This window comes from Hordeum vulgare, chromosome 6H, assembly GCF_904849725.1.
Source record: "Hordeum vulgare subsp. vulgare chromosome 6H, MorexV3_pseudomolecules_assembly, whole genome shotgun sequence".
NCBI classification, from domain to species: Eukaryota; Viridiplantae; Streptophyta; class Magnoliopsida; order Poales; family Poaceae; genus Hordeum; species Hordeum vulgare.
This window is the reverse complement of record NC_058523.1, coordinates 408,495,549-408,510,604: the sequence shown is the minus strand read 5'-3', so window position 1 is coordinate 408,510,604 and position 15,056 is coordinate 408,495,549. Positions and strand designations below refer to the sequence as shown.

General features: G+C 45.6%; 1 protein-coding gene across 1 annotated transcript; it reads right to left on the bottom strand.

Annotated features, from left to right (window-relative positions):
- Positions 1–10,284: 10,284 nt before the first annotated feature.
- On the bottom strand, positions 10,285–11,629 carry LOC123403589 (ethylene-responsive transcription factor ERF104-like). The gene has a single exon (XM_045097514.1). It carries the CDS (start codon positions 11,523–11,525, stop codon positions 10,614–10,616), a length of 912 nt encoding a protein of 303 aa, XP_044953449.1. The 5' UTR covers positions 11,526–11,629; the 3' UTR covers positions 10,285–10,613.
- Positions 11,630–15,056: the final 3,427 nt, after the last annotated feature.

Below are 15,056 nucleotides of genomic sequence, written 5' to 3'. Positions count from 1 at the left end.
ATTTTTAGATTCACGCATCTCAAGCAAAACTCCATAGAGAAAGTCAAGTGCACTCAACTCACTAACAATTGGTTCCACATAAGTGGATCTCTTAAAGATATTAGCAAGTGGGTGAGGATCCATATCACTAGATTTTCAGCAAGCGAAGATGCAAGCATATTGAAGGCACATAGCACACAAGCAACAGAAAGCAAGCGAAAGAAAAGGGCGAACAAAAAAGGCAAACGAAAAAGGCAAATTGGTGAAGAGGGGGAGCGGAAAATGAGAGGAAACTTGCAAACAAAGTAAATTCTAGAGATGAGTTTGCGACACTCACTTGGATGAGTTCTTGACTTGATCCTCCCCGGCAACGGCACCAGAAATTCTTCTGCTACGGTAACAAAAGTCCTTCCTTGGCATTAGGAATTCTTCTTGCTACTTCTCTGGTTTGCGTCGGTTTTCCCTTGAAGAGGAAAGGGTGATGCAGCACAGGAGTAGTAAGTATTTCCCTCAGTTTGAGAACCAAGGTATCGATCCAGACGGAGGGTCTCGTCAAGTCCAGAGTACCTGCGCAAACAAAAAACAAGCTTGCACCCAACGCTTCAAAGGGGTTGTCAATCCCTTCAAGATTGTTTGCAAAGTGAGATATGAAGGCGGAAAGTGCAACGAAGTAAAAAAGTGTAAAGCTGAAAATATGGTGTGGAGTAGACCCTGGGGGCCATAGTGTTTACTAGAGGCTTCTGTCAAAATAGCAAGTATTACGATAGGTGAACAAATTCCTGTTGAGCAATTGATAGAACCGCGCAAAGTCATGACGATATCTAAGGCAATGATCATACATATAGGCATCACGTCCGAGACAAGTAGACCGATACTTTCTGCATCTACTACTATTACTCCACACATCGACCGCTATCCAGCATGCATCTAGTGTATTGAGTTCATGACGAACAGAGTAACACTTTAAGCAAGATGACATGATGTAGAGGGATAATCTCAAACTAATGATGAAAACCCCATCTTTTTACCCTTGATGGCAAGAACATGATGCGTGCCTTGCTACCCCTTCTGCCACTGGGTGAGGTCACCGCACGGTATGAACCCAAAACCAAGCACTTCTCCCATTGCAAGAATCATAGATCTAGTTGGCCAGACAAAACCCACAACTCGAAGAGAATTACAAGGATATGAAATCATGCATAAGAGAGATCAGAAGAAACTCAAATAAGATTCATTGATAATCTGATCATAAATCCACAATTCATCGGATCTCGACAAACACACCGCAAAAGAAGATTACATTGGATAGATCTCCATGAAGATCATGGAGAACTTTGTATTGAAGATACAAGAGAGAGAAGAAGCCATCTAGTTACTAACTATGGACCCGTAGGTCTATGGTGAACTACTCACGCATCATCGGATAGGTCATGGTGTTGATGAAGAAGCCCTCCGTATCTGAATCTCCCCTCCGGTAGGGTACCAGAACGTGCCCCAGATGGGATCTTGCGGAGACAGAAGCTTGCGGCGGTGGAAAAGTACTTTCAATGATCTCCTGGTTTTTTTGGGATTTTTAGGGAATTTATAGGCGCAACCCCTAGGGCAGAGGGCGCCCAGGGGGCCCACAAGCCTGGATGGTGCGGCCTCCCCCTGGCCGCGGGGTGGGGGCTTGTGGGGCCCCTGAGGCTCCCCTGCCTTGGCTCTCAAGCTTCCCGATCTTCTTCCGTTTCAAAAAAAAATCTATTCGGGGATTTTCTTCCGTTTGGACTCCGTTTCAAAATCTCCTCTAAAAGGGGTCAAAAACATGGAAAAAACAGGAACTGGCACTTGGCACTGAGTTAATAAGTTAGTCACAAAAATTATATAAAAGGTATGCATAACATCCAAAGTTTGACAAGATAATAGCATGAAACCATCAAAAATTATAGATACGTTGGAGACGTATCAGTCTCATCCTGACCTACGATCCGATGTGACTTATGATCCTCGGTCGGCTAGCCTGCTTGGCTAGTCGGCTTGGGCACGGCCGCCTCGTTCCTAGCCGGCTGGCTTGGCCAAGACGGTCAGGAAGAGGTAGCCGTCTCGCGTCTAGCCGGCAGGGGTTGCCTGGCCGGCCAGAGAGTTGGCCACCTCGTCCTCCAGCCGGCAGGCGCAGCCTAGCCGGCTAGAAGACTTGGGACTTGGGAAGTTGTATTTGTTCATATCCTTTGGGCAGGAAATGAAGGAGCAAGCATGATGAGCCTACCCCGGGGTTATTCCCCCGACAAAGATGAAGTAGTAGATGAGTTCTCCGGCAGCGTGATGTTAGCTGTGCTTCCCTTGCAACGGCGCCAGGAACAGTCGTGTCGACGGCACTAGGAATCCTTCAGCTGCGGCTACGCCTTAAGGGACTTCCTAGGCAAGTTTGCAAAGGATTTCCCCCATGGCCTTGGAGCCTTGCGTTGGTGTTCCCTCGAAGCAGAAAGGGTGATGTAGCACAGCGGTGGTAAGTATTTCTCTCAGTTTGAGAACCAAGGTATCAATCCGATGGAGGAGTATCTCAAGATCCTGCACAAACACAAAAACTTGCTCCCAACGCTATGAAGGGGTTGTCAATCCCTTATAGATTGTTTGACAAGTGACAACTGAAAGCAACAAAGTAACAAAGCAAAGTAAAAGCGGAGGTGTAAACGATGGATGTGAATAGACCCCGGGGTCGTAGTGTTTACTAGTGGCTTCCCTCATGAAAGCAAGTAGACGGTGGGTGAAAATTACTGTCGAGCAATTGATAGAACCGCGCAAAGTCGTGACGATATCTATGCAATGATTATATCTATAGGCATCACATCCAAAACAAGTAGACCGATACTTTCTGCATCTACTACTATTACTCCACACGTCGACCGCTATCCAGCATGCATCTAGTGTATTAAGTCCATAAGAACAGAGTAACGCCTTAAGCTCGATGACATGATGTAGAGGGATAATCTCAAACCAATGATGAAAACCCCATCTTTTTACCCTTGATGGCAACTACTTGATGTGTGCCTTGCTGCCCCTACTGTCACTGGGAAAGGTCACCACATGGTAGAACCCAAAACCAAGCACTTCTCCCATTGCAAGAATCATAGATCTAGTTGGCCAAACAAAACCCAAGACTCGGAGAGGCTTACAAGGATATCAAATCATGCATATAAGAAATCAGCAAAGACTCAAATATACATCATAGATAATCTGATCACAAATCCACAATTCATCGGATCTCGACAAACACACCACCAAAGAAGATTACATCGGATAGATCTCCATGAAGATCATGGAGAACTTTGTACTAAAGATCCAAGACAGAGAAGAAGCCATCTAGCTACTAACTACGGACCCGTAGGTCTGAAGTGAACTACTCACGAGTCATTGGAGGGGCGATGATGATGATGAAGAAGCCCTCCAACTCCAAAGTCCCCTCCGGCAGGGTGCCGGGAAGGGTCTCCATATGAGATCTCGCGGAAACGGAAGCTTGCGGCGGCGGAAAAGTATTTTCGAGGCTCCCCTGATTTTTTGCGGAATATTTGGGAACATATAGGCCAAGGATCTAGGTCAGGGGGCGGCCAGGTAGGCCACAAGCCCTGCCACCACCGCCTCCCCCCTGGTGGCGGAGTGGGGGCTTGTGGGCTCCGTGGAGCCCACCTAGCTTGGCCCAAAGGTCCCCTGATCTTCTTCCGTTCGGGAAAAAATCATTTCAGGTTTTTTATTCCGTTTGGGCTCCGTTCCAAAATCAGATCTGAAAAGAGTCAAAAACACGGAAAAAACAGGAATTGGCACTTGGCACTGAATTAATAGTTAGTCCCAAAAAAGATATAAAAGGTACATAAAACATCCAAAGAAGACAAGATAACAGCGTGAAACCATCAAAACTTATAGATACGTTTGAGACGTATCACGGCGTGACGACGCTCCGGTGGTGGTGATGATCTACTCATGCAGGGCTCCGCCCGAGCTCCTTAGAAATCTGATCTAGAGGTAGAACTATGTGGTCTAGGGTTGAGTTGCACGTGGCAAAAGTTGTCTCAAATCAGCCCTAAAATACCACTATATATAGGAGGGAGGGGGAGGGGCTTGCCTTGAAGGCCAAGCCCTCAAGGGGTGCGCCCGTGCTAGGAGGAGGAGGACTCCTCCTCCAATTCGGTTTGGGGAAGGAGGAGTCCTCCCCTTCCTTCCCACCTCCCCTTTTTCCTTTTTCCTTTTATTTTCTTTTGGTATTTCTTTATGTGGCGCCATGGGCTCTTTGGGATGACTCCACCAGCCCACTAGGGAATTTTGGCGCCACCCTAGTGCGTTGGGCTCACTCCCGGGTGGGTGGGCCCCTCACTCCCGGAACCCATTCGTCACTTCGGGTACACTGCCGGAATTGCCCAAAACTTTCAGGTGACCAAATGAAACCATCCTATATATCAATCTTTGTTTCTGGACCATTCCGTAAACCCTCGTGACATCTGTGGTCTCATACGGGACTCCGAACAACATTCGGTAACCACACATATAACTCAACTATACTAAAACATCATCGAACCTTAAGTGTGCAGACCCTGCGGGTTCGAGAACTATGTAGACATGCCCCGAGGCACCCCTCGGTCAATATCCAATAGCGGGACCTGGATGCCCATATTGGATCCTACATATTCTCCGAAGATCTTATCGGTTGAACCTCAGTGTAAAGGATTCATATAATCCCGTATGTCATTCCCTTTGTCCTTCGGTATGTTACTTGCCCGAGATTCGATCGTCGGTATCCGTATACCTATTTCAATCTCGTTACCGGCAAGTCTCTTTACTCGTTCTGTAATACAATATCTCGTGACTTACACTTAGTCACATTGCTTGCAAGGCTTTGTGTGTGATGTTGTATTATCGAGTGGGCCCCGAGATACCTCTCCATCACACGGAGTGACAAATCCCACTGTTGATCCATACTAACTCAACGGAAACCTTCGGAGATACCTGTAGAACACCTTTATAGTAACCCAGTTACGTTGTGACGTTTGATGCACACAAGGCATTCCTCCGGTGCCAGTGAGTTATATGATCTCATGGTCATAGGAATATACTTGACACGCAGAAAACAATAGCAATAAAACGACACGATCAATATGCTACGTTCATAGTTTGGGTCTAGTCCATCACATGATTCTCCTAATGATGTGATCCAGTTACCAAGCAACAACACTTGCACATAGTCAGAAAACCTTGACTATCCTTGATCAACTGGCTAGCCAACTAGAGGCTTGCTAGGGACATTGTTTTGTCTATATATCCACACATGTATCTATGTTTTCATTCAATACAATTATAGTATGGACAATAAACGATTATCTTTAAACAGGAAATATAATAATAACTATTTATCATTGCCTCTAGGGCATATTTCCAACAAAAAGGCTTCACGCTGATAAGCTCGAACCCAAATCGGATAAATGCATCTTCATAGGATACCCAAAGGAAACAGTTGGGTATACCTCCTATCTCAGATCCGAAGGCAAAGTGTTTGTTGCAAAGAACGGGCCATTCCCCGAGAAAATTTTCTCTAGAAAGAATTGATTGGGATGATGGTGGAACTATATGAGGTTATTGAACCGTCACTTCAACCAGAGAATAGCAGGGCGTGGGATGTTGTTCCTGTGGCGCCTACACCAAATGAAGAGGAAGCTAATGATGGTGATCACGAAGCTTCGGATCAAGTTACTACCAAACCTCGTAGGTCGACAAGGACACGTACTGCTCCGGAGTGGTACGGTAATCCTCTCTCGGAGGTCGTGTTATTGGACAACAATGAACCTACAAGCTATGGAGAAGCGATGGTGGGTACGGATTCTCACAAATGGCTAGAGGCCATGAAATCCGAGATAAGATCCATGTATGAAAACAAAGTGTGGACTTTGGAAGAACTACTTGATGGTCGTAAGGCTATTAAGTACAAATGGATCTTTAGAAGGAAGACACATGATGATGGTAAATGTCACCATTTACAAAGCTCGACTTGTCGCAAAGAGGTTTTCGACAATTTCAAGGAGTTGACTACAATGAGACTTTCTCATCCGTAGCGATGCTAATGTCTGTTGTAATTATGTTATCAGTTGATGCATTTTTGAATTATGAAATCTGGCAGATGGATGTCAAAAAATTGTTTCCTTAATGGTTTCCTTGAGGAAAGGTTGTATGTGATACAACCAAAAGGTTTGTCGATCCTAAGGATGCTAAAAGGCATGCGAGCTCCACTGATCTATTTATGGACTGGTGCAAGCATCTCGGAGTTGGAATAAACGCTTTGATCAATGATCAAAGCTTTTGGTTTATAGAGAGTTTTTGAAGAAACTTGTATTTACAAGAAAGTGAGTGGGAGCACTATAGAATTTCTAATAGGTATATGTGGTTGACATATAGTTGATCAAAAATGATGTAGAATTTCTGTAAAGCATAAAGGGTTGTTTGAAAGGAGTTTTTCAAAGCAAAACCTGGATAAAGCTACTTAAAATATTGGGCATCAAGATTATAGAGACAGATCAGGACACTTGATAAAACTTTCAATAAATACATACCTTGACAAGATTTTGAAGGAGTTCAAAATGGATCAGTCAAAGACGGATTTCTTGACTGTAGTGTAAGGTGTGAGTTTTAGTAAGACGAAAGCCCGACCCCGACAGAAGAAAGAGAAAGGACGAAGGTCGTCCCCTATGCCTTAGCCGTAGGCTCTATAGTATGCCATGTTGTATACCGTGTACCTGGTGTGTGTGCCTTGCCATGAGTCTGTCAAGGGATACAAGAGTGATCCAGGAGTGGATCACTCAACAACGGTCAAAGTTATCCTTAGTAACTAGAGGACTAAGGAAATATTTCTCGGTTATGGAGGTGATAAAAGAGTTCGTCGTAAAGGGTTACGTCGATGCAAGCTTTGACACTAATTCGGATGACTCTAATTAGCAAACCGGATTCGTATAATGGAGCAGTCATTTGGAATAGTTCCAAGTGGAGCATGATAGCAGTATCTACGGTATGACATAGATATTTGTAAAGTACACAAGGATCTGAATGTTGCAGACCCATTGACTAAAACCTCTCTCACAAGAAAAACATGATCAAACCCGAGAACTTATTGGGGTTCATCACATGGTGATGTGAAATAGATTATTGACTCTAGTGCAAGTGGGAGACTGTTGGAAATATGCCCTAGAGGCAATAATAAATTATTTATTATCATATTTCCTTGTTCATGATAATCATTTATTATCCATGCAATAATTGTATTCATTGGAAACTCAAATACATGTGTGGATACATAGACAATACTATGTCCCTAGTGAGCCTCTAGTAGACCAGCTCGTTGATCAAAGATGGCTAAGGTTTCCTAGCCATAGACATGAGTGTTATTTTATAAGGAAACACATCACTAGGAGAATGATGTGATGGACAAGACCCAAACCTTAAGCATAGCGTTTGATCGTATCCAGTTTACTGCTATGGCTTTTTGCATGTCAATGTATCTGTTCATGTGACCATGAGATCATGCACCTTACTGACACCGACGGAATGCCTTGTGTGTATCAAAATGTCACATCATAACTGGGTGACTATAAAGGTGCTCTACAAGTATCTCTGAGGGTGTTTGTGGAGTTGGCATGGATCAAGACTAGGATTTGTCACTCCGTGTGACGGAGAGGTATCTCGGAGCCCACTTAGTAATACAACATCACAATAAGCTTGCAAGCAATGTGGCTAAGGAGTTAGTCACGGGATCTTGTATTATGGAACAAGTAAAGAGACTTGACGGTAACGAGATTGAACTAGGTATGGAGATACCGGCGATCGAATCTCGCGCAAGTAACATATCGATGGAAAAAGGGAACAACGTATGGGATTAGTTGAACCCTTGATATCATTGTTCGACCGATATAAACCTTCGTAGAATATGTGGGAACCAATGTGTGCATGAGGTCCCGCTATTGATTATTGACCGTAGAGGTGTCTCGGTCATGTCTGCATAGTTCTCGAACCTGCAGGGTCTGCACACTTAACGTTCGATGACGATATAGATATAGTTGAGTTATTTTGTTGGTGTTAGAATGTTGTTCGGAGTCCCGGATGAGATCCCGAACGTCGTGAGGAGCTCCTGAATGGTCCGAAGATGAAGATTTATATATAGGAAAGATTTATATATAGAAATAAATGCAAAATAATCATGAATACGTAAAGATTGTGTATCATTGCATTGATAGAAGAGGTGAAAAAATACAGTTTCTGGTTACAAGAGCTACGCGTACACAGGCCGGAGCGGATCCAAAGGACCGAAGCAGTGAGAGGTAGGGGTTACTCGTCTCCAATACACAAAAAGAGTTTTATCTCTCAAAAGTTATGATTGCCAAGTTGTTGCCGTCGACGCTTGCCCATAGGCACGCGTCTATAAGTTATGAAAAAACCCCAGTATAGCAATGACCAAAGACCTATCAGCAGATGTCTAACTTCATCTCAACGGTCTGATCGACTAGGTTCATTAAGGCTGGCCATAGTGGGAGTAACTTAGGTACTCCCTCCGTCACCGTTTAAAAGGCATGCATGAAAATTCTTTAAAACCTAGGTGGTTATTGATTGGATGCGAGATGGGTTAAAAATAGCATTCACACCACGCATGCATATAGAAGTAGTACAATAGAGTACTAATTAGCTGCTAGGGGTAAATGCAATGCGTCCTAAACCTTATCTATTGTATAAAAGCACGTAAATTTAACTGTGCCTTTCAAACTATGACGAAGATAGTAGTATCATGTACTTGGGACTAGCAAATATGCTGATGTGGAGTAAAAAGAAATTGTAACATATTAAATGCTATGATACTATGTGTCATGCATGTCAATAAATAAAGTCATCTCTAATAGTTTATGATATTATGCATTATAAATTATACAATAATATCATATGCATGATAGTATATCCTACTCCTCACTATGACCAGCCTAATTCGTAAGTTACATGTATACACTCCTTGGGACCGATGAGAGCTACCAACAAAAGTATCTCCTAGCTACTTTGATTATTATTTTCAACGCCCTGACTGTTGAATCAGACTTGATCCATGTTGCTACAAGTACTCCGTATTAGGCAGAGCGGTCGTCGATTGTTTACTTTCCCTTCTAGATGAAGTACATCCATGCGATCCGTTCTTGATTGATTGATGAAATCACGGAGGTAAACGTCCATCCTAAGTACACAGAAGCTTCATACATCCTTCTTAACCAGTGATCCGTATCCAGTAGTATATGGTCGTTGGAAAAGATCCTGACGTAGAGTAGTAGTACTAGTAATTAACAACGTCGCACTTCCGTGATATTAGTTCTAGCCTTCAAGATTAGATTCCAATTGTGGTGTGGAAGTGCTGCCGAGTAGCCGCGTGGAAGTAAACTCTCCAATTTATAAGCCTGCTCCGGATTCTGTTCTGACGAGATCACTCAACGACTTAACGTACTACTGACAGCAGTTGACAAGTTGAGATGCATGCATGAGTAGCGCAGGCGCGGCTACTCCAAACAGTGCTAGGCTATCAGCTGAAGCAAACACATGCGCTTGTTATTTTTCTGGGTGAAGGCCTGCCTTAACAAACACTTTACAAATGTATAAGCTGTGACTTTGTGACGTGTTTTCGTACCGTTTTAAAAGAATTGTGTCGCAGTTTACCAGATTTCAGACCTATAATTCACACTTACCAGCCTCGGGAGAGGCCACCCAAGTTTTAGCATCTCATTTGGCGAGTGAATCTTGCTTAATTGGTTGAAGGATGGTTTGGCGTGAGGTCGCATCCTACTTATCGGGCTGATCAGGTGACTCTGTGCGTGTCCGAGAGCCCTCGTATCTTTCATGTATTTAAGATGAATATGAAAATTTACGGACAGTTTAAACATATACAAATGATATCAAGGGTTCAGTTGTGTATTGTTTTTTTTCTTTTTTTCTGTTCAGTCACTAACCGGACGTATTTGTGGATATATAAAGAATCGTTTGAGGCGTACGGTTGTAGATGCTTGACTAGGGCGACATGAAACCTCTGAAGTCTGTGGAAGTGTGGAACTGAACTTCTCATGAGATATTCTAAAAAGCATGGAAAATACTGCATTTAGAGCGCGTAATTAAACGACGCCATGGCTAGGTTTATAGGCTGATCTTGATCCTTGTTGTGTGCACCCTATCTAGCTACACATGAAGTCCTGATCGAATTTATATACATGGCACCAAAAGCTAACGCAACTGCATAGGCATCGACCGACCGATGGATCGATCTAATTCCAGTTTCCTTCCAAATATACTTACTTACATAAACAAGCACCCACACTTTGATCTTCACTCAATAATTTACATACATATATATGCAGTGTGTGTGTACATATCAACATCTACCTATGTCGTCGATGCTTACGTCCACCACCCGTGACATGCATGCGCTAAATATTCTACCTATCGTCTTGTACACAGTGCACAGCTCCAGGCCAAGCTCCAAGATGAGTCCAAAGCGTAGGCCGTCGAGAACTAGGAGCCACTAATTATTGGCAGCTTAATTTACACCTAATTAATCGCCATGCTTAGCATACTCTTTTCACAGGTTCTACACTTTCGGGCGCTCAGTTCACGGTCACCTCCGGGAACCCACCCAGCTGCTGGCGCGGGGACAGGCCGCCGAACATCCCTTCGGCCAGCAGCTGATCCCACGTCCAGCTAGTCGGGAACATCTCGTAGTTGCCGCCGGTGTCGGACGAGGATGGGGTGGTGGTGCAGGACGTCACCGTCGAGGTGGGCGTTGAGGTGAGCGACGACGACGCTGGCGACGCGGACGCATCGGCCTTGCAGTGTTTCGTGGCGTCCCCGACGCATGGCTCTTGCCGCTTCCTCTTGTTGTGGGACGTCGGCGCCGCGCGCGCGGTTTGCGACGGCGGCGGCGGCGGCGGGGGGGCGACGAAGTCGGGGGCGCTGCGGGAGCCGACCTCGTTGGGGAAGTTGAGAATGGCCTTGGCGCCGCGCATGCGGAAGGCGGCGCGGTCGTAGGCGCGCGCGGCCTCGATGGAGGTGTCGTAGGTGCCGAGCCACACGCGCGAGCCGCGCCTGTTGGGGTCACGGATCTCCGCCGCGAACTTGCCCCACGGCCGCTGGCGCACGCCGCGGTACTTCCGGAAGTCGTTCGCGTCCACGGCCGCGGCCTCCGCCGCCCAGGCGTGCGAGGCCGGGGGCAGCGAGATGGTCAGCGACGGCCTCCGGGCGGGGTCCGACACCGGGGACGCCTCGCCGCCGAACCGTATCATCACCGGCTCCGCCGCGCGGAACGCTGCCGCGTCCGCGTAGTCGCTCGCCGTGAGGTCGACGAAGCCGGGCAGCGGCTGCGGCAGGAACTCGGCGGGCATGAAGTCCTGCTGCGCGGCGAAGTCGTCCGCCACGGGGAGGGGCAGGAGGCCGCAGGGGTCGGCGCCGAGCAGCTCCAGCCGCAGCTGCTCGTGGATGTACTGGAGCGACAAGTCGTCCATGTCGGCGCCGAAGTCCATGGCTGATCGATCAGAGCAAATTAAGCAGAGCTCGTGTTGGATTTGGAGGTGTGTGTCTGTGCGAATGCAAGTCCAGCTGCGTGGAGAAAGCTAAGGTGGAATCTGCTACTTATATAGGGCCGGCCGTGGGGGATGCAAGGAGGGACAATTTTCTCTCTCTTTTCTCCGTGTATCAGTGAGCTGTAGTAAAAACACAAGTGCCAAAGGGGGCGGGAAGTGTGAAACTACTCGGTGATTTGACGCGCGCGAGGTGTAGTACGTGTTCTTTTCTTTTTTTTGAGCCGACGTAGTACGTGTTTCGGTAGCGTGATGTCGTCGAACGGTGATCGGCTAACTAGAAATAGGAATGGAACTGTCCGGCCGGCTTGGCTAATCAATGTCTAAAGCCGTTGCCGAACCAATAAAGAGTGCATTGCAACGGAACGTGGTGGTTTTAGGACGGATGATGCAACTGTGTACACGTTGTAGTAACTTCCAAATGCCTAGAGAGAGGGGGGGGGGGGGGGGGGGGGGGGGGAGCTACCCCGGGAGAATATCAGGTGCTACCGGAGCACCTGATCGTGAATCGGATGGACAAAATTTGATCAATACGAGTTTTGGAGAAAACTCACAAACATGTTGCCCGTTGGATGACGATCAAATGCATCGGGAGTATACCTCGGCATCTCCGGCCCGGCCAGGCCCCGCCCCAAAATCCAGGGCCTAGGCCCTATGGGCTTGCCCGTGGGTCGGGCTTGGGCCTAAGTTTTGAGCCCACCAGCAGGGTCGGGTCGGGCTTGGCCTTGACATATTGGGATTTTAAGAAAGAGGCCCGGCCCACGGCCCCAAACCCGACGGGCTTTTCAACAGATGGCTCGGGCTTGGGTTTCAAAGTAGGTTTGATGGCAAGGCCTCGATCTCAATTTATTGTCGTAGGCTTTTTAGGACCCTGCCCGTGGTCATATATAATCGAAAGCACCTGAGATGACGTGCTACCGAAGCACCTGATGTTCTCCCACTAGCTACCCCAAGGGTTCACCCTTCTCGGCATTCAAAATACGAACTATTTTTCTAGGGTTTTGCTCATTCTCACACAACTAAAAGTAGAAATTATGCTAGTAGATTCCGCATGAGAGATGAGCGGAACCCCGAGCCCGAGAACGGGGGTGCTGCAGAGAGCACCAACAAGGTACAAAGAAGTCAACAAGGACTCAAATGGGGGAGAGTGAGAGCCATCAAAAACACAATTGTGTGTGAAATCACCGAGGAGACGAGTCCGAGGATTTGACATATGGAGATGTGGGTCCTTTGACATATGCAGTTGTGGGTCCTTGAAAGTGCGTTATATCGACTAGAGGGGGGTGAATAGGAGATTTTTAGAATTTCATCACTGAGGAAATTCCTTTTGAGGGAATTTCTGATTGATGACTAACTTACAGCGGAAACAGTAAAGGATCAGAAGTGCAAAGTTTCACAACAACAGTTTTTCAGAGTGAGGAATGTGAAAACAGATTGCACTGTGAGTAGGCACGCAAAATACAGATGAGGATTAACTGGTGTGAAGAATTTGAGGTTGAGGAAATTCAGAGAAAGTCTCCAGCAAATTCTTCAAACAGTAGCAGTGAAAGTCATCAACACATAATTTGAGAAAAGTAAGGAGTTGAGGATTACAACCCGTTTCTCAGTGAAGACAGTAGTTGATGACCCAGTTCCAACTGGTGTGACAATCGTACATCTGGTTTGGAGCGGCTTGGTATTGAAATCAAAGGACACACAGTCCCTGGACACACAGTCCCTACCGTGTTCTCCTTGGGCTAATAACACACAGTCCTCGCCCAACACTCGTGGTAAGTCTTCAGGGCAAACTTCCAAACCCTCACAAACTTGGTCACCCGGCGATCCACAATTGACTGCTGGATTGCTCTAGACCATGACGCCTAACCGTCTGGAGGATGCACAGTCCTCAAAGGTAAAAAGCTTCAGTCCCACACAGGAACAACTTCTTCAGTGATGCTCAATCACTAGGTTTGGTTTGTGGTTTCGGTGTATGGGGTATTTCCTCACTGATGAATTAGTCTCGAAGACTCTGAGGAATTGGGTTGCTCTTATGACAAGTGTCAGTTTCTAACGGAGCAGCCAACCAGCTAATGGTTGTGGGGGCGACTAGTTATAGCCTAGGAGCATCCCGACATGATTTGACACTAATGCCCTTAAATAATATGATTGTTGGAGTGGATAAGACCAATGACTTGGCGTGGCTATCGAAACGGTCGGAACCCTCAATTGTGAGAGTCCTCATGTCACTCGTATTCCTCACTTGAGGCTTTTGGTAGGATTAGGTTTGGGTTGAGCATCATGAGGAAATTTATTCCAAAGTGTAACTTCGACCCCCTTTAACAGTACGGTGTTCCTATTACTCAAATGCGAAGAAAATAAAACAGAAAGAGTAAATCTTCATGCTTCAAAGTCTTCAAAGTGATTTTCTTCAGGACACACCGAATTCCTCAATTTCAGTATCTTCGTGAGGAATATCAATTTCATCGCACATTCCTCGCGATTCATTTCTTCAGCTTCAGACCAATTTCTTCAACCGAAGATATATATTTTTAGAAGTCGATATTCATCAAATATCTCAAACTCCTCAATGACTTATAGATCATGTGTACACTCATAAACACATTAGATACTTAACCTATAAGTCTTCAAACCACCAAAATCACTAAGGGGCGCTAGATGCACTTACAGTCCTTTCTTCTTGACCGTCGCTCGGATTAGCTGGGGATGAGGGCATCAGGGCACATAATAGTGAGGCATGGGCGCCGGCAAGGCTCAAACGTGCTCGAGGTCAACCAGGATGAAGGCAGAGGAAGAAGGGAATTCATGGGGAAGAAGACGATCGGGGAAGAAGATGAGTAATGTAGGGCGGGGGAGGGGGTATTGGATCTTAGACTATAACTTTTTGAATCAACTGAAATATTTTCTTTCTTTTCAATAACCCGATGGACATGCACTTTCATTTTTGTGCTATATTTTTCATGTTGAGATCTTTGAAACAGAATTTCAAATTTGCGAAAACCAAAAGGCTCGCCAATGGGATGGCTTGTCACTCCTATGGTGCATACGAGTGAGGATCGGTCCCTGGATGGTACTTCTAAACTCCTACTAGGCCCCTATATTTTCTGTCCTTTAATCGGTATGATTTCGGTCATGTATGAAAATTATTACTTTTTTCGTTCTTAAATATAAGATCTTTCGAAGATTTTAATATGAACTACATACAAAGCAAAATGAATGAATATACACTTTAAAATATATCTATATACATCCGTATATTGTATATAATGAAATTTTTAAAAGGTTTTATATTTTAAAACAGAGAAAGTACAACATTTGTCGACATAGTGCTTCTACATGAGATCCAACACGTGATTCGCTAGCTTAGTGTCGAATAACTTAGGTCACTTACATGTGGGGCCACAAATCCAATGGCCCACACGTTTGTGTCACAAAGTTACCCGGCGTTAAGGTAGCCACCCCGCGAACAATGTATAT